The sequence below is a fragment of the Marmota monax genome, unplaced genomic scaffold (assembly GCF_021218885.2).
Source record: "Marmota monax isolate L192 unplaced genomic scaffold, Marmota_monax_Labrador192_F-V1.1 WCK01_AAM20220418_F8-fsc00167, whole genome shotgun sequence".
In the NCBI taxonomy this organism is placed as follows: Eukaryota; Metazoa; Chordata; class Mammalia; order Rodentia; family Sciuridae; genus Marmota; species Marmota monax.
The window spans coordinates 916,179-938,522 of NW_026694116.1; the positions used below are offsets into that span (position 1 = coordinate 916,179).

Genomic DNA, 22,344 nt, shown 5'->3' on the forward strand with positions numbered 1-22,344 from the left:
TTCTGAAAGTGACATCTCTTGGCAGAACCTATTTACCGGCGCGCCCAAGAACACTGACAAGGTGATTCCACGAGTGATTTCCCACGGACTTGGAAGGGACAGGCCTAGAAGAGTATCCCAACCCGTTTTGATACCGGGGATTGGACCCAGGGTTGCTTAACTACTGAGCCACATCCCCAGGACTTTCAAGTTTGATTTCGAGACAGGGTCCCTAAGTTGCAGAGGCTGGCTTTTCCTCGTGGTGCTCCTGCCTCAGCCTCCGGAGAGGCTGGATGACAGGCCCGGCAAGTATGCGGAACTTTACGCCAAAATCTTTCCTTGTCCTTCCTCCGTCTTTCCTTTCCACCTGCCCCTTTCACGCCTTCTATCCTACTTCAGGAAGAGACCAGCGGAAACTAGAAGATGGTCCCCGGCGCAGACCCGGCCCAGCGCCGGGCAGGAGGCGCGCGAGGCGGACTGGGCGGGAGGACGCGCGGCAGGGTGCTCGGGTTCCACGGCTGCCAGATCGTGCAGGGCCCTGCCGGGTGCTCCGCCATGACCTGGGGACCCGGCTCACCCCCTCGGGCCTGGCCGCTTGCCCACGGCCGCAACGGAAGCCTGGATTAAGTCCTCCAGCCGCAGACAGAGACTCACAGACGAGGGCCGGCGCAACCGCAGTGACTTGAGACTACGACGCAGGCGCGGGCAACCTCGCGCAGGCGCCGTACGAGGGATAGTGCCCACTGGGAGCCGCGAGGGGCGCGCGCGCGCAGTGGGACTAGCTGGGTAAGACGCATGCGGAATGGCCGGCGGAAGGCGCGGCGCGTGCGCACTTTGGAACAGAAGGATGGGCGGGGTGCGGACGGCTCCGCTATGGCGGTTTATTTTGCCTCTCGGACTCGGGCTTCCTGACACCGCCGGCGAACGGGAGCTTGCGGACCGGCGCGGTCGCCATGTACCCGCCGCCGGCGCCGGCGCCTCACCGGGACTTCATCTCGGTGACTCTGAGCCTCGGCGAGAGCTACGACAACAGCAAGAGCCGGCGGCGGCGCTCGTGTTGGAGAGTGAGTCGGGGCGGGCCGTCGGCGGGTTGCGCGGCGCTCGACCGCCTGGAGGGCGGCGGGCCTCCGGCGCTGGGCCTGGGGTTCTTCTGGCCTGGCCGCAGGCCGGCCCGCGGCGGGTCACCCTGCTTCCAGATGGTGTCGCTTTCCCCGGGACGGGAACGGGTCGTGCGCCCTTCTGTTTCCTGCTGGGGCGTTCACGGTGATCTTGGCCGGAGAGGCATCGATGCACCGCATCGATTATAGGAGTTTTTCACCAGTGCCCATGCAACTGGATCCGAGTGAACTTGTCGTTGTTATTCTCATTGCACACGTGTTACATGTGTTACATCACATGTAATGTAAACCCTGCTGATGGGGAACTTCTCTGCCCTGGAAACAACGTCGACTGGCCACTGAGTCTTTCTGAATTGCTCACTGAATCCGTGACAGTGGAGGAGATTCTCAATTGTCGCTCTTCACTAAGAAATGTCATTCTTTGTCCCTTCCTTAGAAATGGAAGCAGCTGTCGAGATTACAGCAGAACATGATTATCTTTCTCTTGGCCTTTCTGATTCTCTGTGGATTCCTGTCCTACATCCATATGGCAGACCAGTGGAAAGGTATCAGAAGCACCAGGGGTGCTAGAGGATACTTGTCAGAGGGCAGATACAACCTTGCAGTACACAGCTCCAGCAGGTATATGTAGCAGCATATTTGCAAGAAATGCAGAGGAGAGAAGTGGAGCCAGCTGTGACCAGTTGTTTGGAGCACAGATATCCATATGCTGGCTGGCTGCTCTCTAGGAGTCTGGTGTCAACACTGCTGTCTCCACCCTCTGTCTCCTGGTCATTCAGTCTTGATAATTGCATTAGTTTCCTAGCACTTGTTACTGAGTGTTTGGAAAGACCAGCAGATTTCTGTAAGGCAGTGGAGAATCACTTTTGAGCTTCTCTAAGATTGTTGCTCCTGGCTGCAGAGCTTCTGGAGGTTGCTCAAATACATTGCCTGTTTGCCACCATTTTGTGCTATTAAGGTAAAGTGTGTTGGGGTTTTGTGCTGTGCATAAGGATACACACTGTCACGTGCTTTGAAAAAGATTTTATTTCCTGTGGCTGTTCTCAAATTGAGTGACTTCTTGGAGGTCTCACTCTTCTCCTGAAACAAATAACACCTGTCTAGACATTTCTTGCTGAGCAGTTTAAGTCTCTGTCCTTGGGGGTAGTTGAAAAACAGGACTCTCTCCTGCAGCTCTGAGTGGCAAGCCCACAGAAGAGCGGAAGATGATGCCAGAAGTCCCTGGACTGAAGCCAGCAAACCCTCCTGTCTTACCAGCACCTCAGAAGGCAGATGCCAGCCCAGCGTTTTCCAAGATGTTGCCTCAGGTACTTCCAGTAAACACTAGATGGAGTTTAGCTGGGCTCCGTTTAGCATTCCAAGACAGTAGCCGCTGTGTCAAGCAGACTAAGAAGAAACACTGTCCCTGCCAGTCTCTGTATTTTCATCTAACACTCATTCCTTGCTGGTTGCATAAGAGTTGGGGAAAGAGAGAGGTGTACTCTTCTTCCATTTTCTTTGAAACCCGCTGGGGCTGGCTCTTGTACTAGGTGCAGGTTACACAGCGATGAGGGAAAGAGCCTGGTGAAGAGGCAAGTGAGAAGCCAGCAACAAACAGGACCAGTCAGGTGGCCTGTGTGCAGGTCCTGTGTGCAGAGGAGCAGGAGGTATGGTGTGGCCTGTGTGCAGAGGAGCAGGAGGTATGGAAGCAGAGGTGGTGCCATTGTTGAGGGCAGCCTCTCTGAGGACATGGCCCTGAGAGTCCAGCTGAAGGCTGAGAAGCCCATTTCTGGTTGGGGTGAACAGAGCAGTCCTGAAAAAGTAAAACTACCTGAGCAAGTAGAGTTCAGATTCCCAGAGGGCCAGGCCAGGGAGCAGAAAATAGGGTCTTCCTGGATGAGGGTGGCACTAGAGCTTTTTTTTTTTTTTTTAATATTTATTTTTTAGTTATAGATGGACACATATCTTCTTTATTTTATTTTTATGTGGTGCTGAGGATCGAACTGAGTGCCTCACGCGTGCTAGGCAAGTGCTCTACCTCTGAGCCACAATCCCAGCTCCTAGAGCTTTCTCTTGATGTGCCCAGGATGATCTCAGCAGAGAGCCACGTCCATGATGTTGGCTGTGAACACTGGTGGCCCAGTGGAGACACAATGTTAGGTACTCAGGGAAGGTAGAATGGAGACCTGAGCTTTGCTCACCATGGGCAGCCTTGCAGTGAAGGAAGGCTCCACGGGAGTAGGTGTGAGATAGGGAGGGAGTGAGGGTCCCTAGACAGAGGGGCCAGTGGAGTGCTGATCAGGAAGCAGTCTGGGGATAGTTAGGCCCTATATTTGGTACTGCTCTGTTAGTGGTCCCTGGGAGCATTCAGTAGATCACGGGGCAAGGGAAGTAGATGTGGGAAGTTCCCAGGTAGAGATGGTGTGTGTTGTGTGTTATGTAGGAGTCGGGGAAGGACCAAGCCAAGCCCTGGGGCATCCATGCTAAGAAACTTGGAGTGAGGGAACAGGGCAGAGAAAATGGAGTCCAGGATGGGTCAGAGGCAGGAAGAGGACCTGCAAAATGAGTTGTGGGTGAGAGGCGTAGAATGGAGGATGAGACCTGAGCCCCTTGAGAACTAGGGCAGGCACCCATGGCAGTATAGCTGCTGTGCTCTTAGGTATCAGTTACTATTATCCACATGTCCATGACTGGGCCTACCAGACGTGGCTGGGCTCAGGTGCTTCTCCATGGGCACTGTTCTAGACTGCAGGTGGAGGTTTCACATCCCTTCAGGGTGTCACGTGGACAGAGACCAGAAGCCCTTGCTGAGAGCAGCCTTAGGGAGCTTCCTCCCAAGGATTAGCTCTGGGCCAGAAGGTTAAGGCCAGACAGCTGCCCACTGTGTTGGCCCTTTACTCTAGATGGGGGTCATTGTGTTTTTTTTTAACCTAAATACGTAAGTTGTTATAATTCCTAGATGCTCCGTGGATGTGGTGGCAAGTACAGAAAAACAGGGGATGCCTACCACCTGCACTGGCCAGCCCCCATCCTTCTGTAAACAGTGGTGCTGTGGTCAGACCACACAGTGGGGCAGGTGGTGAGGGACAAGACAGGCCTCATGGGATGGTTGTGCCTCTGGCCAGTTGGGGGCCTGCTCTGTTGGATGGGAGGGTCAGTGTGTGCAGGCTGCATCTGCATGGTGCAGCTGCCACGCGGAGTCACATGACTGCGTGAGGATGTGCCACACTGCTCTGGGGTTTTCTGGAAGCCTGCATCTGGTGTCCAGCAGGGGCTGGGGCAGCACACAGCGAACATTCTGTGTCTCTCTTGCATGGACTTGGGGGACATGCTGCCCTCAGAAGCCTATGAACCTCTCCTGTTAGCCTCTGGCTCTTCCTGGAAAATCTGGCAGTGAGGGGCTTGGTTTCTGCCACACCTTTTTCTGTTAATCTGTATGCTGTGACTGATCTCAAACATTATAGATGCTTAGAAAGGAAAACTGAAACATTGAAAAAGGTATAAAAGGGAAACACCAAACACTCATTGCCACTCTACCCAGCGAAGCGTTTGAAAGATTTGGTGTATTTATTTTAAAGGTTTATTTAGGTGGATGTGTGTGCACAATTAGGTCAGTTGTCTGTGGATTTGTGTCCTGGATACTCTGTGCAGATCATGAGAGTGTCCCCTTTGCAGGTTTTTATAGCTGGGTTTTCTTTTCTTTCTTTTTTTGAAGGGGTTGGGTACTGGGGATTGAACCAAGGGGGCACTTAACCACTCAGCCCCAGCCCTAGTCCTTTTTGATTTTGAGACAGGGTCATGCTCAGTTGCTGAGGCTGGCCTCCCAAGTAGTTGGATTTACAGGTGTGTGCGCTCACGCCTGGCTGTAGCTGGGTTTTCCTTGGCATAGTTATAGCGTCATTCAATAAATTGTTTATCTACTGAGAATCCCTTCATCACATATAAATTAAGCCAAGTGGTATTCGGTGCCTGCTGCTGTGGAAACATGGGGGATGGAGCTGGAAGATCCACCAATCCTGTGGCCAGGGCTGACTCAGTGTGGAGGAGCAGAGGGTCACCCTGTGTTGTTTGGATCCTGTGCTGTGTGAGGACACAGTATCCTTCAATCTTCCCAGGACGGGCAGCAGGCAGTGGGGAGCAGAGTGGCGCCATTGGGTCTTCCATCCAGAGTCATGGTCCTTGCCGCGCTTGCTCTTCTAGGACTGTGACACTGAGCTGTTCCACCAGGGTTCTCAAGTCTTTGTCCAGGCCTGTACTAGCAAGTTGGCTTTGTCACCAGGCTCCTAAGGAGGTCATCTCCCAAGCCTGCAGATGTGCTTAAAAATCAAAATCACCCCCTGAGGTTGAGTGGACCCACCAGTCCCCCTCCTCTCCGGAGTGGGTGTGCCCTTGGGGGACCCTGGCATGCCTAGAAGTGTAGCCCATAGTCAGTGGAGGTGTCTCACCTGAGACTCTGATTTTTGTCCAGAGGCCTCGAAAGCATTTCCGGCGGGGGCCTCCCCACCTGCAGATCAGAGCCCCCAACACGGACTCCAAGGCTGGGACACAGGGTGACACTAAGGAGCGGGCAGCAGCCCCGGGGGATGCTCATCAGGAAGAGAACACACAGCGGACCGTCATCAGGTACCAAGGGTGAGAGTGTGGGGTGGGCCTGGACTTGCAGAGGGCAGGCAGCCTGGTGGGGTGTGGTCTGTCCACACCCTGCTCCCCATTCGAAGAGATCCTATGTTCTGCTGACGGGTCTTCATTGAGGTTTGGCCACCAGTCAGGTTTCAGGGACTTGGGGTCAGAGCTCAATGAGGGGACGTGGTGGGAAAGAGCAAGACTCAGGCTTTTCTTCCTGTGGCTGGTGGCTGTGAGGATACACAGCTGCCCAGCAGGCACCCTCCTTCCTGAGGCCTGTGTGGCCAGGCAGTGAACAGAGACAGAGGGGCTGGCCCACTGCCCACTCCCAGGACCCAACGCCTGCTGGCCTGGCCAGGGCCGGGTCTCAGCGCTCCAGAAGCCTGGGTGCTGGTGGCTTTCAGCCAGGGAGCCCTTTGACCTCTCACCTGTGGAAGCAGTTGTGCTGCCACGCGGAGGGCCACTTCCCAGCAGCTGCCCGGCTCTGCAGCAGGAGTGCATCTGCAGAAAGGCCCAGCCCTGAGTGCTCTGCACACAGTGAGTGGGAGCTCAACCAGGTGGGCTGGCCCGAGCAGGTCCTCTGAGCCTCTAGAGCTGAACCCAAAGACGGGGCCAGAGGCCTGGGCTCAGAAACCCAGATAGACAGCCCGCAGGGACACGTGTACTTGAGGGAAAACCATAGCCCATGGAAGTTCTTAATCATGTTGCATGAATAAAAGGAGGTTTGCTTTCGGAGTCAGAGCATTTGAACTTGTGTTCCCAAGTCGTGGGCACTCAGTGGAATCAAGAGGCCTTTAGCTAATCTGGAACCAGTTCAGCTGAGGTCATTAAGTGACTGTTTGGGAGACTATTTGGGCTGGGTGCAGGGCACACGCCTGTAATCCTGTCTGCTTGGGAGGCTGAGGCCAGAGGATCATGAGTTCAAAGCCAGTCTCTGCAACTTAGCAAGGCCCTAAGCAACTCAGTGAGACCCTGTCTCTAGATAAAAAAATACAAAAAAGTGCTGTGGATGTGGCTTAGTGGTTAAGTGCCCCTGGGTTCAATCCCCTGTAACAACAACAACAAAAGACTATTTGAGCCAGCCCTCAGCCCCAGTGTTGCGTGGCAAACCTTTTGCCTATTCCTGTGTGTTGCCCATCAGGCCAAACCCCAGAAAGGGACATTGGGTTACTGTGTATCTTGTGAGTAGGGAAAATGCCAGTGTAGTTGACCAGCCCTTCATCCCATGTCCATCTCGCTTTGACTCAGTGTGGATGATAAATTATGAGGTCACTCGCCTTAGGAGCCCTCACCTCTGGCCTCCGTTTCCCTTGCAGCACCCTTTCTCATAGTCCCCTGCTGGCCTCAGTACCTCTCCATGCTCTCTAACCCCAGGTTCTCCCCTTGCTTAGAGCAGCCCAGGTGTCTTGTCCACATTCAGGTGACCGTGACCATGACTGTGATCCTGACTAGACGGCCTGGAGCACATCAGGACCAACCAGTTGTTTTCCTATTGCTCTGTGGCCATGTACCCCCCCCCCTCCGAGATAGGACTCTCTGGACATGGGTCTTGTGTGGTGTGAGGGTGTGGGGCGTGGTGGACGTGCACCCTTGGTCTGGCTGACTGCTTTCCCTTCCCTGAAGCTGGCGGGGTGCAGTGATCGAGCCCGAGCAGGGCACTGGACTCCCTTTGAGAAGAGCAGAGGCCCCTGCCAAGCCTTCTCCACTGGTTACCAGGATGCAGAAAGAACCGGGTAAGGCCCCACTTGCCCCTGTCTCACCTGGGCCTGTATCCAAGAAGCTGGTGGTTGGTGCTCTCTGCATCCATGCTGTGGCCTCCTGCCTGATGGACCCAGGGAGCTTGCCCTTCAGTATCCACAGCCAGCTGAGGTCCTTGGGCCCACATGCTTTTCTCAGCCCTGGTAACAACCCATGGCTTCTTGGTGGCCCTGGCCCCCTGGTCTAAGCACTTGGCAGCAGGAGAGCAGCTGTGTCTTAGAGGTTTGTTTTCACTGCTTGGGCCAGGCTGTGCCCTGGTGTAACACAGACAGCGCTGTGCTTGGTGTGGGCGCTGGGGTCTAGCACCGTCTGTGGAGGGCACTCGTCACTGCCTCTGCACTCACTGTGCCCTTTGAGATAAGTGCCTGCACATGACCATCCAATAGACAGGGAGACTAAGGCCTGGGTCACTCACTGCCAGGGCCCACACGTGGGTCCCTGCTTTGCTTCTGCTGCCAAAGCCTCCAGGTGCAGGAGGATAGGGAGCCCCAAGCTGTGACTCGCAGCCCCAGGTGCAGCAGGGACTTGGGAGTGAACAAGCCAAGCTGCAGCCGTAGAAGGAGCTCGGTCTGTGGGAGGAAGCACCTTGACACCAGAAGCCAGAGGCTGAGGGCCTGGGGCGGTGCCCACGTCTCACAGCACCAGGAGATGCTGTGCACCTGTGGAGGGCTGCCCAGCCTCAGCGCCACAGGGCCCTGTCCTGGGGCTTCCAAAGCTAGTGTGGCTGAACAGGATGAGTTTGGGGTAGGGTTCCCTGTGCCCACATCCCTGCTGCACACTACTAGGCCCAGCCTCTGCACCTGTCTGCTGCCTCAGAGGGCTGGTTTGGATGGGTGCAGTGGTCATACCTGCGATCCCAGCTGCTCAGGAGGTTGACAGTCACCTCTGAGGCCAGCCTGGCAACCCAGTGAGACCCTATCTCAAAAAATAAGAAAAGCTGGGGATGTAGCTCAGTGGTAGAGTGCCCCTCACCCCCTGCACCACAAAAGGAGGACCTTGTCTGTGGGGCTGTGGGAGTGTTGTCCTCACAAGCCTTGAATAGAGGCCCCTGTGCCACAGGGGACAGCCAGGCTCCACAGGGCTGAATGCCTGGTGCAGTTCAGTGTGGCCTCTGGAGTCCTCATCTCCTTGATGCTGTGTCTGTCTGAAGGGCCCTCCCATGGCCCCTCTGACTCCCGGCCTAGGCTTTTTTTTTTTCCAGTGTTGGGGATTGAACCCAGGGATACTCTACTGGTGAGCTACACCCCAGACCTTTCTATTTTTCATTCTGAAACAGGGACTTTCTACGTTGCTGAGGCTGGCCTTGAACTTACAGTCCTGCCTCAGCCTCCTGCCTCAGTCTTTGGGATCATAGGTGTGTGCCCAACATTCCTGGCCCTGGCCAGTGTCCCTCCTGCTCCACTCACCTGGGCCCATTGCTGGGCTCTGCCTGGAGGGCTTCCCGCTTGTGCCCTGACAGCAGCACCAGAACCACATCCCCATGGCCGTGTTCCCTCTTCTAGCACTCCTAAACGAGCGCCAGGAAGGGGTGATTGAGGCCTTTCGACATGCGTGGAAGGGGTACCGCCAGTTTGCTTGGGGCCACGACGAGCTCAGGCCTGTGTCCAAGTCCTTCAGCGAGTGGTTCGGCCTGGGCCTCACTCTGATCGACGCCCTGGACACCATGTGGATTTTGGGTCTGAAGCAAGGTAATGGCTCATTTCTGGGGCAGGGCCAAGCTGTTCTGTGTGACACCTGGGAAAGCCATGCCGGGCTTACCCTCCTCCTGGGCACAGGGGTGGGTGTGCAGCACGGTTGGGGCCTATTTGTGTGTCCAGCCTCCCAGGCCCACTCAGGAGCTGTCCCCTGGCCTCCTAGAGGATGTCCAGGAGGTATGTCCAGTCTGCTGTGGCACTGTACTTTGATGGGGCTGTCAGACGGCCCTCTAGGCCTGAGGTGGGCCTGCCCTGGGCTGTTCTCTTGGTGGTGCCACCTCCGTCCAAGTGACCTGCTTAGTTGGCAGCATTGCTGCCATCATGTCCAGTCCTGGGGAATGTTTGCAGTTGCTGGGCCACTTGGTGGGCCTGAAAGGTCATGACCTTAGGGCTGGCCCTGGAACCCTGCAGGATGAGTCTCCCCAGCAGGCTTAGGAGATGGATTGCAGGAGAATGACATACCTCTAACTTCACTCTGTGGTGTCACAGAATTTGAAGAAGCCAGAATGTGGGTGTCACAGAAGTTAAACTTTAAGAAAGACGTGGATGTGAACCTGTTTGAGAGTACCATCCGCATCCTGGGCGGACTCCTGAGCACCTACCACCTGTCCGGGGACAGGCTTTTCCTGAGGAAGGCTGTGAGTGTCTGCTGGTCCTGCCCTGAAGGGCAGATAGCTGAGTGGTGCTGCCTGGCGCTGACTTGCCCGGCAGGGGGGGGATCATGCTCAGCTCCTGTTTGCTGATGTGCATTGGGTGTACCAAGCGCCACACTGCCTCTTGCCTGGATGACCATGGGTGGCACCTTAGAGTTTTGAGCATGGAAGAGGCTCTGACCTGAGCCCTGGTTGTCTGCTTGCTTTTATGTCAGAAAGATTTTGGCAATCGGCTAATGCCGGCCTTCATGACGCCCTCCAAGATTCCATACTCCGATGTGAACATCGGCACTGGAGTTGCCCACCCACCCCAGTGGACCTCAGACAGCACAGTGTCCGAGGTGACGAGCATTCAGTTGGAGTTCCGCGAGCTCTCTCGTCTCACGGGGGTCAAGAAGTTCCAGGTAGGGCTGGGTTCCTGCTGAAGCTAACCCTTCCTCATCGCGGGTGCAGTCGGGTGCGTGTTGATCTCTCTTCTTGGGATTTTTGACTTTGTTTTAGTGTGAGAAAATGCACGTGAAGTTTGCAATCTTAACATTTTTGGTCTCAGGACATTTGCAGTGCCATGTGACTGTCACCAGCATGCATCAGTGTAGCCCTCTTCATCCTGTGAAGCTGAAACTGTCCCCATTAAATGGAAGGCTGGTGCCCTGGCTGGCAGCACCTGCTCCCGTCTGCCGTGGCGCTGCGTGTGGGCCCTTGTGGCAGTGGAGCCCTGCCGGCCTGTCCTTTCAAGGCCCCTCTCACGTGGCGTGGGACCTCATTTTGCTCATCCACTCATGGGTTGTTGCACACTTGGGTTTTTCCAGGTTTTGATGTTTTTGTTTTCTGGGACCAGGGATTGAACCCAGGGGCACTCCACCACTGAACCACACCCCCTGCCCTATTTTGTATTTTATTTAGAGACAGGGTCTCACTGAGTTGCTTAGCGCGTCACCATTGCTGAGGCTGGTTTTGAGCTTGCGATCCTCCTGCTTCCGCCCCCTGAGCCGCTGGGATTATAGGCGTGTACCATGGCACCTGGCCCATTGGTCTACTTTTTTTTTTTTTCAGTTGTAGGTGAACACAGTATCTTTATTTTACATTTATGTGGTGCTGAGGATGGAACCCAGGGCCTCATGCATGCCAGGCAAGCACTCTACCACTGAGCCACAGCCACAGCCCTGGCCTACTTGTTAGTTGGGATTTTTTGTTTGTCCTTATTGAGCTTAAAGATTTCCATCTGTACTCTATGCTAACGCAGGTCGGATGCGTGATTCTGAGTGTGTTCCCCCTGGCTGCCCGTCTCTTGCACCGTTCATAGTGCCTTTCAGTGCACATGTTAAGTTTTGTGCAGGTCAGGTTGGCCCGTCCCTCTGGTGTCAAGAAATCCCCACAGACGCAGGCCCTGGTCCTTCTGCCATGGTGCCCCCTGCAGGTGTGCAGGCTCAGTCTTGTGTCCAGGACGCAGGTCTCCCCTGTGTCAGCCCTCGTGTGGAGTTAGGCAGGGGCAGCCGCACTCCTCCTGTGGTTCAGTTTCCAACTCATTTGTTGGAAAGCTGTCCTTTCTCATCAGATGGCCCTGGCCCCCTTGTTCCTAGCCTCCCACCTTGTATCCCACGGTGTCCCCCTGGGCCCTGTTCTGGTTTCATGCCAGTAGCATACTGTTCTGGCCGCTACAGCTCTACACATGAGGAGGTGGGAGCCCCTGCCCAGTCTGCCCTCTCGAAGGCTGCTTTGGCTGCTCAGTGTCCCTTGAGATTGCAGGTAGATGTCAGAGTGGGTTTTTCTAAGCTGCAAAAGGACATGGCCGGGGTCATGAGGAGAGGCCTTGGCTCTGTGGCCAGTCTGGGGCCTGCAGACCCCTCGCTGCGGGAGCTATCCACGCCTGCCCTCATGTCTCTGCTAGGCTGTGCCATGGACGTTGCCCACGTCTTGCCTTGTGGATGCCTGGGGCTCCACGTGCGTGCCAGTGTCATGCTAAGGTGGGCCAGCCTTTGCCATGCTGGTGCTAACCCCTGGGCTGTCCTGGCCCAAGCGGACTGCCTGGTGTCATCACGGAAGGAGAGTTGTTTCTGTTGGATGCTCCCGTCGGCTGGGCTCCTGGGTCTCCCTGTTATGTTACAGTGGCCCAGCACATTGGCCATCCGTGGTCTGGGAAGAGACCCTGTAGTCTGATGTGGCGCTGGCTGAGAGCCGCAGGGCTCCACAGGACCTCTGAGGAGGAGCTCCTGCATCGTGGGTTGAAGGGGCTGGAGGACTGCCTACAGCAAACTCGCTCTCCCCTGTGCTGCAGGAGGCCGCGGAGGAGGTGACAAGGCACGTTCACCATCTGTCTGGGAAGAAGGATGGGCTGGTGCCCATGTTCATCAACACGCACAGCGGCTCCTTCACCCACCTGGGTGTGTTCACCTTGGGCGCCAGGGCTGACAGCTACTACGAGTACCTGCTGAAGCAGTGGATCCAGGGCGGGAAGCAGGAGACACAGTGAGGCCTGCTTCTGCTGCCTTTGATGCGGGACCCCAACCCACCCGCCCCGTCCTTGGGCAGGAGCCGCAGCACCTCAGGCATGGCCTGGCTCCTGTGTGTGCGCTTCCCTGTCATGGCCTTCACAGGGGTGAGGGGCTGGGCTCTTGAGCAAGGCCCCCACCTTGCTAGCACCCAGCTGGGCAGGAGCTCAGGGCCTATATGTGGGCCTGGGTTGTGTGCAGCATCTGGTCCCTAGGCAGTGACCTGCCTGGTCCTGTCACCCTGGCGGAGGCCAGGGGGAGCTGACTTGTGGTGTCCACAGGTTGCTGGAGGACTACCTTGCAGCCATTGAGGGGATAAAAACACACCTGGTGCGGCACTCGGAGCCCAACAAGCTCACCTTCATAGGGGAGCTCACCCACGACCGCTTCAGTGCCAAGATGGTGAGTCCCGAGGGCTGTGGGCCTTACGGAGGCACTTGTTTCTTTGTGGTCTCGAAGCCCCTGAGTGCATGTCAGGAGGAACAAGGGAACCCTGGCCAGGGGAACAAGGGACGTGGGCTGTGGTCACAGGCAGACCCTTTCTGCCTGACCTGGCCTTCCCCATGGCAGTCCCAGGGCCAGCCCCTAGAGCCCTGCCTCAGGTGCCTGACCTGCGGCAGGTCCAGAGGTGCCTGTAGGCAGGCTGGAGGGGCCTGTGATGCCTGGGTCACCTGCCCCTGGGAGGAGCCTGTGCCACAGCTTTTCTCCTGGACACTGCATCCATCCCCGCAGTTCTGCCCAGGAGGAGGGTTGCTCAGGCTGCCTGTCTGCAGCTCTTCCCTCCGGGGAACTGGCGGCTAGTGTGCTTGGCCCCAGCATGGGCCAGCCAAGTGCGTGGGCCTGGGGTCCAGCTGTGAGGAGACGCTCTGGTTCCAGGACCACCTCGTGTGCTTCCTGCCAGGGACGCTGGCTCTGGGCGTCCACCACGGCTTGCCTACTGACCACATGGAGCTGGCTCGGGCACTCATGGAAACCTGTTACCAGATGAACCGACAGATGGAGACAGGCCTAAGCCCTGAGATCGTGCACTTCAACCTTTACCCTCCTACAGACAATCTGGACGTGAAGGTCAAGGTAAGCCTGGGTCTGGGCTGTGCTTGAGAGTGTCGGGGGTGAGTTGGGCACGGGGCTGGCACCCTGAGCCGCTGCTCTCCTCCCAGCCAGCTGACAGGCACAACCTGCTGCGGCCCGAGACCGTTGAGAGCCTGTTCTACCTGTACCGCACCACAGGAGACCGCAAGTACCAGGACTGGGGCTGGGAGATCCTGCAGAGCTTCAACAAGTACACACGGGTGAGCCCTCAGCTGCCCTCGTGCCACAGGTCAACTGGCTGAGTGCTGGCAGTGCCCCAGGATAGTGGTGGCAAGGTGGGGCCAGCTCTGGGGGCCCGGAGGTGACTGTGCCAGCTCTGTCCAACCCAGCTGGCACAGCTGCCCGCTGAGCTCTGGCACGGAGACCTGTTGTGCGTGGAGGGCTGGGTGCTCTGGAACTCTGTCTCTTGGGCCACGCCTTCCTGGAAAGGGCCTCTGCTGCACTCCCAAGAGTGTAGCCCATTGTTTGAGAGGCACTTGCTGCAGTGACCAGGGCGCTGCCCACCCTGTGGTTGCAAGATGCTTGGCGTCCTGTCTTACAGATGGCCCCAGGCCCAGCAACCACCACTGTGGCTCCAGAGACAGACATAGCCCCACCCTGACACCTGGCTCTGTGTGTTGTCCCCTGGCCTGGGGCCCAAGACTTCAGCTATCCCAGCTTCCAGCCAGCTGCACCTGCCCTTTGCCCAGTTGTACCTGAAGCTCTGGCCCTGGAGACCCTGTGCCCTCGTCCGTCCTTGCTGAGGTCCCTCAGCCCAGGTGCTGGAGAGGGAGTTTCTGTTGTAGGCACTCAGAGGCTGCTGGCATTTTCCAGGGGTCCCTAGTAGAAGCACAGCTAACTTTTAGGGGCTGTTGTTGAGGCACTCTCCAGCCCAAGCCTGCACTGGGTTTGTGGGGACCGTGGGGGGGCCCAGCCCACGTCTCAGAGGCCTTGCCTCTCCTACAGGTCCCCTCAGGTGGCTATACATCCATCAACAATGTCCAGAACCCCCACAAGCCTGAGCCTAGGGACAAGATGGAGAGCTTTTTCCTGGGGGAGACCCTGAAGTACCTCTATCTGCTGTTTTCCGACGACCAGAACCTGCTCAGCCTGGACACCTATGTGTTCAACACAGAAGCCCACCCCTTGCCCATCTGGGCCCTCTCCTAGGGCGGCTCCGGGCTGGGATAGCTGAGGGGGTAGTGTGGCCTCACCGAGCCTGGCATGTGTCACGGGGCCCTATGGTACTGGGCGGCTGCCAAGCGCCAATGCTCCTGCCCCAGCTCTGGGCTCTCCTGGTCTCTTGCTTCTACTTAGGGTGGTGTGAGGAACAAGAGCCCCAGTGAGCTGGGGTGGGGTTCAGGGTGACCAGTTCACCAAGCACCTTCGGCCTTCATCCTCAAGAAAATCAGATCACGACTCCTGACTCCTGTCCCTGATGTCCCAGCAGACTGGCTTTCAGGGAGCTTCCTGGTGGCCCTGGGCCCTCTGGTCGCCTTCTGAGGCTGCTGAGTCGTGTTCAGAGAGGAGCTGGGGGAGCCCGCCAGGCAGGTCTGCTCCAGCTGGTGGCCTGGGATGTGCCCTGGCCCATGGTCTGGAGGAGCCTCTGTGGCCTGGCAGGCCGTGGCTTGGGACCTCCCGGGGGCAGCCTTTCTTGGAGTGGGTGTTTACACATTGGACTCAGGGATCCTGACTGCCTGGAGGGGCTTGCTGCGGCTGGGTGGCCGGTTCTTCCTGCTCCCAGGCCTCTGGATGGAAAGGGACTTCTCAGTTGAGATAAAACCCACTTGCTACCAGTGTGGCAGCTCCTGTGTGTGCAAGGGGGTCTCTGGGCTGGGAAGTCTGGGCCAACCTTTGGGTAGCAGTTCTGGGTCTCCCCTCAGTACCCATCCCAAGGTCAGGACTCTTGCTGCCCTCCAGGTGAGAAGGGCCTGCTTAGAGAAGCCCTGCAGTGTGGTGGCGTGGGTCAGCGGGGTCCTGACAGTCTGCAGTGCCCTGAGGCTGCTAGCCAGCACGTTCTTGGAATGAGGTCTCTGAGTGGTGCCAAGCCTTGGATACCCGGACAGTTGTCCTCATCCTTGCCGTCAGCTGCAGGGTCCTTATCATCAGGTACAGGGTCCTTGTCACAGGGCTGGCCCTGGGCCTTGGCTGGGGTCCTCTGTTACAGACCAAGGTGGTCTCTCTGCCTGTCTGTGTTAACATAAGGAACCCTTTGCTTTTGTCATTTCTGGAAGTTCTCGACTGAAAAGCTGGAGCCCAGGCAGCACCCTGGGGCCACCTGATAGGCTGGGGCCTTCAAGATCTTGGCCCCTTAGGCCTGGCAGGATGTGTTCCCTGGCTGCCTGCAGCTGGGCCCTCCTGTGTCAGCTACCTGTGCCTCCCAGGATGGCAAGTGCCCTCAGGGCCCTCCTCTGTTTCTTACACCCCAGGCCAACTCTGACCCCAGAAGTGTGTGTGTGGAAGGGCCTGGCTGCAACGTGTTCTTGGACCTCAGCCTTATGGCTCCTAGATTCACTGAGGAAACCCTACAACCTCCCCACATCGAGAGGGTAGCCATGTTCCCCCACAGCCCTCCTGGGCCAGGAGTTCCATATACTGAACAGGCAGGACTGGGCGGCAGCTGCGGCCTGCTCAGGGATTGGATGTAAGTGGGTCCTGAGCAGCCAAGTAAAGTACAGCTTCCATATCTCGTCTCCAGCTCCCAAATATATGTGCTCTGGAAGGGGTGGCCAATGCTGAGGGCTGGGAACATGGCCCTCCCGGGGGTTGCTGAGGGCCTGAGGCTCTAATGAAGTTCTGTCCACCAAGCAGTGGGCTTTTTCAGGGTGTGGAGTGGCTTTCTGGGCAGGGAGGTGGGTCCCTGGGAAAGGCAAATCTCCCCCTGCCCCCCGTTGCCCTCAAGTGCCAGCCTTGGAGTCAAGTCTGTGCTTTATTGAACATTCTGCAGCTTCAGCAGGCGCTGGGCAGGGGGCTCCTGCCCAGCCTCCAGGGACACACCCAGCCCCTTTGCTTGAGGTCCCCACAATGCCCCAGCCACACAGTGGACCTAAACAGTGTGTCCAGGGCAGGACGGGCGGCCAGCAGCTCCTCACTCCTCAGGGTGTCCAGGACACTGCTGCCTACTCCGGGCTGCCTTCGCCCACTCGAGGATGAGAGCAGCCTCCAGCCTGCGCACCTCCAGGACCGAGTTGGGGTCTTGTGGGTGGGATGCCCTGAAGAGGGCACAGGGGTTGGGGGCACTCAGCTGGACATGCAGACCCCAACCGTCAGGGTGAGCCTCACCCACACCCAGCTGTCAGCCTAGGTGGGACTGCCTGGCTGCACCTGAGGTCTAGGTGGTGTGCTCCCCCGTGGATGGTGACAGCAATGACCGACGCGCTCACGTTCCTCAGAATCTGTCGTTGGTGGGAGGATCTCCTGTCAGGCTCGCAGCTTGTGCTGTGGGCCATAAGCAGCCCCCCTCAGCCTTCCCACCCAGCTGTCAGCATGGGCTCCAGCGGCCCCATTGGAGAGGGAAGGTGAAGGTCAGCGAGCCAGATGTCTATCCATTTGAGTAATCAGGAAACAGAAACCAGAAAGTGGGAACAGTAGGGACCGGAGCAGAAGTGGAGGGTGGAACTGAGGGGGCCTCGGGGCGAAGCTGGCTCTTTGAGGTTCTGGTAGGCTGATAGGGAGGCCCCGTTGATACCACTCAGCAAAACCAGTGGCCCCGGCACCAAAAGTTCTCAAGGGGGTCCACAGCTGCCCAGACCAGGACTCACCCCGCCCCCTGCCCAGGGGTCTAGGTCACCATTGGAGAAGATGATGTTGCTGGTGGCTCTGAGGTCTGAAAGACACCAAGTGGTGGCAAAGGACCCAGTGTGGCCCTTGGAGCTGTGAACTGTGGCAAGTGCCGATTCAGGATGCCGCCCAGCAACCCCACCCCCAGCCCTTACCACCGCCCCAGAAGCTGGTCTGCAGCCAGTCCGGCCGAGGCCACACGCCCCACTTATTCAGGCAGTACTGTTGGCGGAGCGTGGCGGTGAACGGAAGGGCAGGGAACATGTCCGTCACGTTGTTGCTGTCAAAGGTCAGGTTGATCTCGGTGCAGGCCTGGATGCCCCGCCCCAAGGTCAGGCAGGCAGGGGGAGTACCCACACCCACATCCAGCCACTCATGCTGCCCACACCCCACACCTGATAGTCCCAGGCCATGGCATCAGGGCCAGTGCCACAGCCAGTGGGGTCCGCACAGCTGTGGTACAGCTGGTAGATGTCATAGCAGTGCGCTGTGCCCGAGGAGTTGTAGACCAGCCCTGGGAGGAGGGATGCTGGGATCAGCAGTGGACACAAATCCTGCATGCTCAGGTTACCAACCCACCCCCCTTGGGAGGGCCCTGCAGGTGGGGAGTCCCTGGGCTCTGCTTGGGGATCTGCCGTCAGCTCTGCCCCTGGCTACTGAAGGCAGTCCAGTGTCACCTGACCTTCCCCACTGGCAGGGTGGGGCATGCTGACCTCCATGCCTGGGGACCCCAGGGGCCCCACTAAACAGCACCTCCTGTGGGGCCCTCGTTGCCACCCTACAGAGCTTCTGCCCAGCCCTCCTGGCACGGGTTCTGTTTCTGTCCTTCAGCTGCGGTTCATAGCTTTCCTGCCGCAGCCCAGGTGGTCACGAGGCAGAGCCCCAGTCCAGGGCTGCAAGTCCTTGCTCTGCCCAGCCCCAGACCAGCAGTTGGGTCTCCATACTTGCCCTATGTAAAGCTGAGGGTCAGACTCACCTGTCAGTGCCCGCAGACCCACGATCCTCTGGGCCTCCCTCAGCAGCCGGGCACAGCCAACCTGGGATATAGGGGCAGCAGAGCATCTCAGAGGAGTCCCCCGTCCACAGCCCAACCTTCATGGTCCCAGGATGAGGGTCAGTCAGGGCTATGGGGATGAACTGACCTGAGTAGGAGCAAGGCCCCGGGGCTGGGCTGGCCCCAACCACCCAGGGAAGCTGGGCTGGCCTTGCACCTAGAAGAGGCGCCTCACCTTGACAGGGTTGGCAGGCAGGTACCCCATGAAGTCAGTGGGGTACGGGTAGTCCATCATGGCCAGCAGAGTGAAGGCGTTGCGTGCAAACACAAAGAGCTGAGTCAGGTCCTTTGTGTCCAAGAGTGGCTGGCAGGTGCCAAACTCCTGGCTGACCCTGTCACGGGCTACAGGGAAGGGGCAGAGGGAGGCTGCTGGAAGGTTTGGTGGGGCATGGGCCATGGGGGCTGTAGCGGGAGGGGGCAGAGGGGGCAGGTAGGGCAGTGGCCTCGTGGCCCCTCACCTCCCTGTAGGAACAGGTCCCTGATCTGCTGGAAGGCCTCCCGCACGCCCTGGACACACCTTGGACTCTGGCTGTGGAAGGTCTGGAGAACAGACTGCAGTCATTGAAGTGGCTGGCCCAGGCTGGCCCAGGACCCCCAGGCCCTCACTCACCGCTGTGACGTCCCGGAAGAACTGGTTGGAGGTACCAAGGCCCGCGACAGCCAGGACGGGTGCGCTGGCTGCCAGCGCCCCTGCCACCAGGTGGGGGTACTTCATCCTCATGTAGGCGCTGAGCATCCCCCCGTAGCTGGGCAGGCACAGGTTAGGGTGCTCAGCCTGTGCTCGGCCGCAGCCCTGCCCTGGCCTCTGACTGTCCTCCCGCCCCCCACACCCACTTCCTCTGCTTTCCTTGCAGACCACAGGTGTTAAAAGAAGGAACTGAAACTTCCGTGACCACCAGTTCTGACCCTGGCCTCAGTCAGGCACAGCCTTCACTGGGAAAAGGTCCCTGGTGGACATCCCTCTCCTCGGCTCAGCCTGGGGACTGGCTCAGGACCAGTGGGAGGGCTTCCTGGAGCAGGCAGCACAAGGTCTGGAGCTGCCGTGGACTCGGGAAAGGTGGGGGGTTGGGGCAGAAGGGACAAGTGGCACCTGAGCACTCAGGCTAGGCGGGGGTGGGGTGTGTTCAGGAGGCCGCACTCTCTCCAGGCCTGACTGGTCTGGACAGGGTGATGGCCACCCTGGGGATTTGGGGTGGGTGTCAGGGAGGAGGACGAGCAGGGGTTCCACCTCTGCCCATGGTGGCCCTGCCAGCCCTCTGCTGGTCTCTGAGGACTCACCTCCCTCCAAAGGTGATGACAGGGCCACCCTGTGCTCCTAGTTTCTGCCGCAGGGTCTGGATCAGCACGGCATAGTCGGCCAGCGCCTGCTCCACGGTCAGCAGCTCGGTGTACCCGGGCTGCATGGACTTCTCCCCAAACGGGAGCGACTTCCCGTAGTAGCGCTGTGGTGAGGAAGGAAGGCTGACCTGGCTGCCCCCTGTGCCCAGCCGCCGTCTGGGGACCCCTGGAGCTGGCCGGTACGTACATGCTCCGCAAAGATGAGCAGGGCGCCTTGCTGGGCTGCCAGCTCCACCACAAAGCCTGTGTTGTTGGCCAGAGTCCACACGTCCACCTCGTTCCCCGTGTAGAAGAAGATGGGCCCCTCGCCCCTTCGCCAGAACTTGTCTGCAGGGGACGGGGTGGGTGAGGCCAGGGCAGGTGCAACAGGCACCAGGCAGTGAGGACAGGACAGGTGCAGCAGGTAGGTGACGGGGCAGGGCTCACCTGACACCAGCACCCGCTGGTAAAAGGTCTTGTTGCCAAACCTCGCAAAGTTGAAATGGTCCATAAACTGCTCAAAGTACCTCTCCCAAAAGCCAGCGTCCAAGCCTCTGTGGGCTTGAGGGGAGAACGGGGGCTCAGGGACCATCAGGGGCCAGGGGTGCCCAGGGCCTGAAGGGTCAGGGAGGAGGGGCCGCTGGATCGACACTCACCCCCAGCCTGGACGTCACCCAGTCCCAGTGTCAGCAGCAGGACCTGTGCCCAGAAAGGGGCCCCACAGTCCAGGGGCACCCTGAACTGGGGCCTCATGTCTGGCTCTGTGAACGGCACCCGGCGGTCACGTGAGCAGGATCACATGACAGTAGGGCGGCCTCATGTGACAATCAGGGCGGGGCTGGTCCTCCTACCGTAGCTGGAACCAGGAGCAGGGCTGGCCTGACCCTCCAGTAGGCTTCAGCTTCTGTGTTGTGGCAGGTCCTGAGGGTTCCTGGGCACCCACTGTGTTCCCATGGGGATGGTTGCCATGGGACCCACAAGGCAGACGAGGGCTGGGCCCGGGCTGTGTGGGCACAGTGGGCAGGGCACGTGTACCCAGCCAAAGAGGGCCACAGAATGGGGAGAGGGTCCCGGAGGGAGAAGGGAGGGAGCCCAGGCCCCAGGAAGGCCCCGAGGGAGACGGCCGAGCCTGCCCCCACCCAGCAGCCCAGTCAGCTCACCTGCCTGTGGGCCCACGCTGGGCAGGGTGTGTCCACAGCCAAGCAGCAGCCAGCTGCCCCAGCACCAAAGCACAGGGTGACAGGGCTGTGGGGCAGTGTCCTCAGGCAGAGCAAGGCAGGAGGAGAGGCCTGGCCTTCCCCACGGGGGGGACATGGGCTCCAGGAAGGGGCCCCTGATGAAAGCCGGGGCCCAACCATGGAAGTGGGAGTGCCCGGGGCTTGGGCAGGCAGGAACATGGCTGTTCTGCTCCCCTGACTGGCACCCACTGTGCCCACGCAAGCACAGGAGGGAGGAGCCGCCTTCCCCAGAGTCCGTCCATGGCCTAGGGCACTCAAGCATGAATGGAGCCATGTCCACTCAGCTGGCCCTGCAGAGACCCCTGTGCGAGCCCCAGAGGGGCTGGAGAGTGCAGGGTCCTGGGTGGGGTCTCAGAGTGGCTCTTCTCTCTTGTCCAGGGCAGCAGCCAGGGTCCCCAGAGCCTGTGAGGGTGGGCAAGGCCGATGGTTCCTGTGGAGGTGAGGCTTCTGAGTGACCCCTTGGCACACGTGGCAAGGCCTCTTCCAGAAGATGGCCCTGGACCCAGTGCCTATCTTGCCCTCGGGGCATAGCTTCTACAGTGGCTCGCCCCCAGCTCCAGGTCACCCCATGTCCTCTACTACTTTCAGCCTGTAGGGCACAGTGGTCACCCGGGGCAGAGCAACCAAGAGCAGGTGGGCCTAGGCACCTGCTGCAGACTTGGAGCTCTGAGGGCCCCTCTCCTTACATCCCCAGGCTGGCCAGGTGTGTGCATCTGCTGCAGATCTGCAGGACAGAGAGAGGGGGGTACCAGGTGAGGGGCATCCCAGGGGTCTGGGCTGTGGGAGGCCAGGAGGCAGTGACCTAGCCCTCCTCCACCCCCAGTCCACCCAGGCTGCTCAGTGCTTCTGGCCCACCTCCTCCCACCTCTCCCAGGTCAGACAGAGATCCTGGGACCGTGCCAGCCCCTGACCACTATCCACTCTGCCTGCTCAGACCTCAGAGCTGCTGGCACTGGGGGGACACTGTTCCCAAATCAGTCCAGAGCTCCACTCCATGCCTGCTGCACCTGCCTTAGGGCCCTGCTGGTCTCTGTAGTAAACCCATAAGGATGTACTCTTAGTGATGGTGAAGCTGGGATTCAGTGTGATGCATGGTCACTGTTATCTATTTCACAAGCTACTTCAGCACCCCAACAGAACAACCTCCTTATGCATTAGTGTCCAGCCCCCTCCAAGCCTGGCAGCATCCTCTGCTCTCCCTGGGAGCTGAGTCCAGATGTGTCACTGGGAAGACTCAGCAGTGCCCAGAGGTGACTACACCCCTGCTGTGTAAGTCCCTGCTTTTCCTGGCTGATCCACTGTAGATGTCACCACATTGTGTGTGTCCATTCACCTGTCAACAGACCCTTGAGTTGCTCCACATCTTTGCTTTTGTGAATAAACTGCAATAAATACAGGTGTACAATACTACCCGAGTCCCTATTTTCAATTCCTTTGTGCATGAACACAGAAGTGGGTTTGCTGGCCAGACATAGAGGTACATGTCTGTAATCCCAGTGACTCGGGAGTCGGAAGCAGGAGGATCACAAGTTGGAGGTCACCCTGGGCCATTAACAAGACCCTGTTCCTCCATTCTATAGCTGTCTTTTTT

General features: G+C 58.5%; 2 protein-coding genes across 6 annotated transcripts; one reads left to right on the forward strand and one right to left on the reverse strand.

Annotated features, from left to right (window-relative positions):
• The first annotated feature begins 771 nt into the window (after positions 1–771).
• On the forward strand, positions 772–22,160 carry Man1b1 (mannosidase alpha class 1B member 1). 4 transcript variants are annotated; one of them, XR_006856403.1, is made up of 16 exons: positions 826–1,043; positions 1,534–1,642; positions 2,271–2,404; positions 5,545–5,699; positions 7,323–7,432; positions 8,960–9,145; positions 9,641–9,789; positions 10,020–10,208; positions 12,080–12,270; positions 12,575–12,695; positions 13,170–13,367; positions 13,454–13,585; positions 15,794–19,227; positions 19,518–19,715; positions 21,448–21,505; positions 21,628–22,160. XR_006856403.1 is itself a non-coding variant. In XM_046465515.1 (13 exons), exons 1-13 carry the CDS (start codon positions 933–935, stop codon positions 14,532–14,534), a joined length of 1,989 nt encoding a protein of 662 aa, XP_046321471.1. In that variant the 5' UTR covers positions 826–932; the 3' UTR covers positions 14,535–15,160. The 4 variants fall into 4 exon arrangements, 2 of the variants coding, with proteins under 2 accessions (XP_046321469.1, XP_046321471.1); XR_009228731.1 differs by lacking the exon at positions 826–1,043 and having other exon boundaries at positions 1,587–1,718; XM_046465515.1 differs by lacking the exons at positions 15,794–19,227; positions 19,518–19,715; positions 21,448–21,505; positions 21,628–22,160 and adding an exon at positions 14,331–15,160.
• Positions 16,275–20,301, reverse strand: Dpp7 (dipeptidyl peptidase 7). Of its 2 annotated transcripts, none has more exons than XM_046465517.2 (13): positions 20,172–20,301; positions 19,963–20,076; positions 19,724–19,863; positions 19,477–19,640; positions 18,809–18,944; positions 18,657–18,738; positions 18,374–18,540; positions 18,121–18,181; positions 17,540–17,658; positions 17,300–17,456; positions 17,126–17,190; positions 16,689–16,759; positions 16,275–16,576 (listed from the first exon to the last, which is right to left on the reverse strand). In XM_046465517.2, the coding sequence occupies exons 1-13, from the start codon at positions 20,266–20,268 to the stop codon at positions 16,453–16,455; spliced, it is 1,497 nt and encodes a 498-aa protein (XP_046321473.1). In that variant the 5' UTR covers positions 20,269–20,301; the 3' UTR covers positions 16,275–16,452. The 2 variants fall into 2 exon arrangements, with proteins under 2 accessions (XP_046321473.1, XP_058441872.1); XM_058585889.1 differs by having other exon boundaries at positions 18,374–18,564.
• Positions 22,161–22,344: the final 184 nt, after the last annotated feature.

Excerpts from the sequence above, each read along its gene's own strand:
- Dpp7 (XM_058585889.1), bottom strand. The coding sequence starts at position 20,268 with ATGAGGCCCCAGTTCAGGGTGCCCCTGGACTGTGGGGCCCCTTTCTGG. Across the intron at positions 18,182-18,373 it reads TGCCTGCCAACCCTGTCAAG|GTTGGCTGTGCCCGGCTGCT; the intron begins GTGAGGCGCCTC and ends CCTATATCCCAG. Across the intron at positions 16,577-16,688 it reads GCACACCACCTAGACCTCAG|GGCATCCCACCCACAAGACC; the intron begins GTGCAGCCAGGC and ends TGCCCTCTTCAG.
- Man1b1 (XM_046465513.2), top strand. The coding sequence starts at position 782 with ATGGCCGGCGGAAGGCGCGGCGCGTGCGCACTTTGGAACAGAAGGATG. Across the intron at positions 10,209-12,079 it reads CGGGGGTCAAGAAGTTCCAG|GAGGCCGCGGAGGAGGTGAC; the intron begins GTAGGGCTGGGT and ends CCTGTGCTGCAG. Across the intron at positions 13,586-14,330 it reads GCTTCAACAAGTACACACGG|GTCCCCTCAGGTGGCTATAC; the intron begins GTGAGCCCTCAG and ends CCTCTCCTACAG.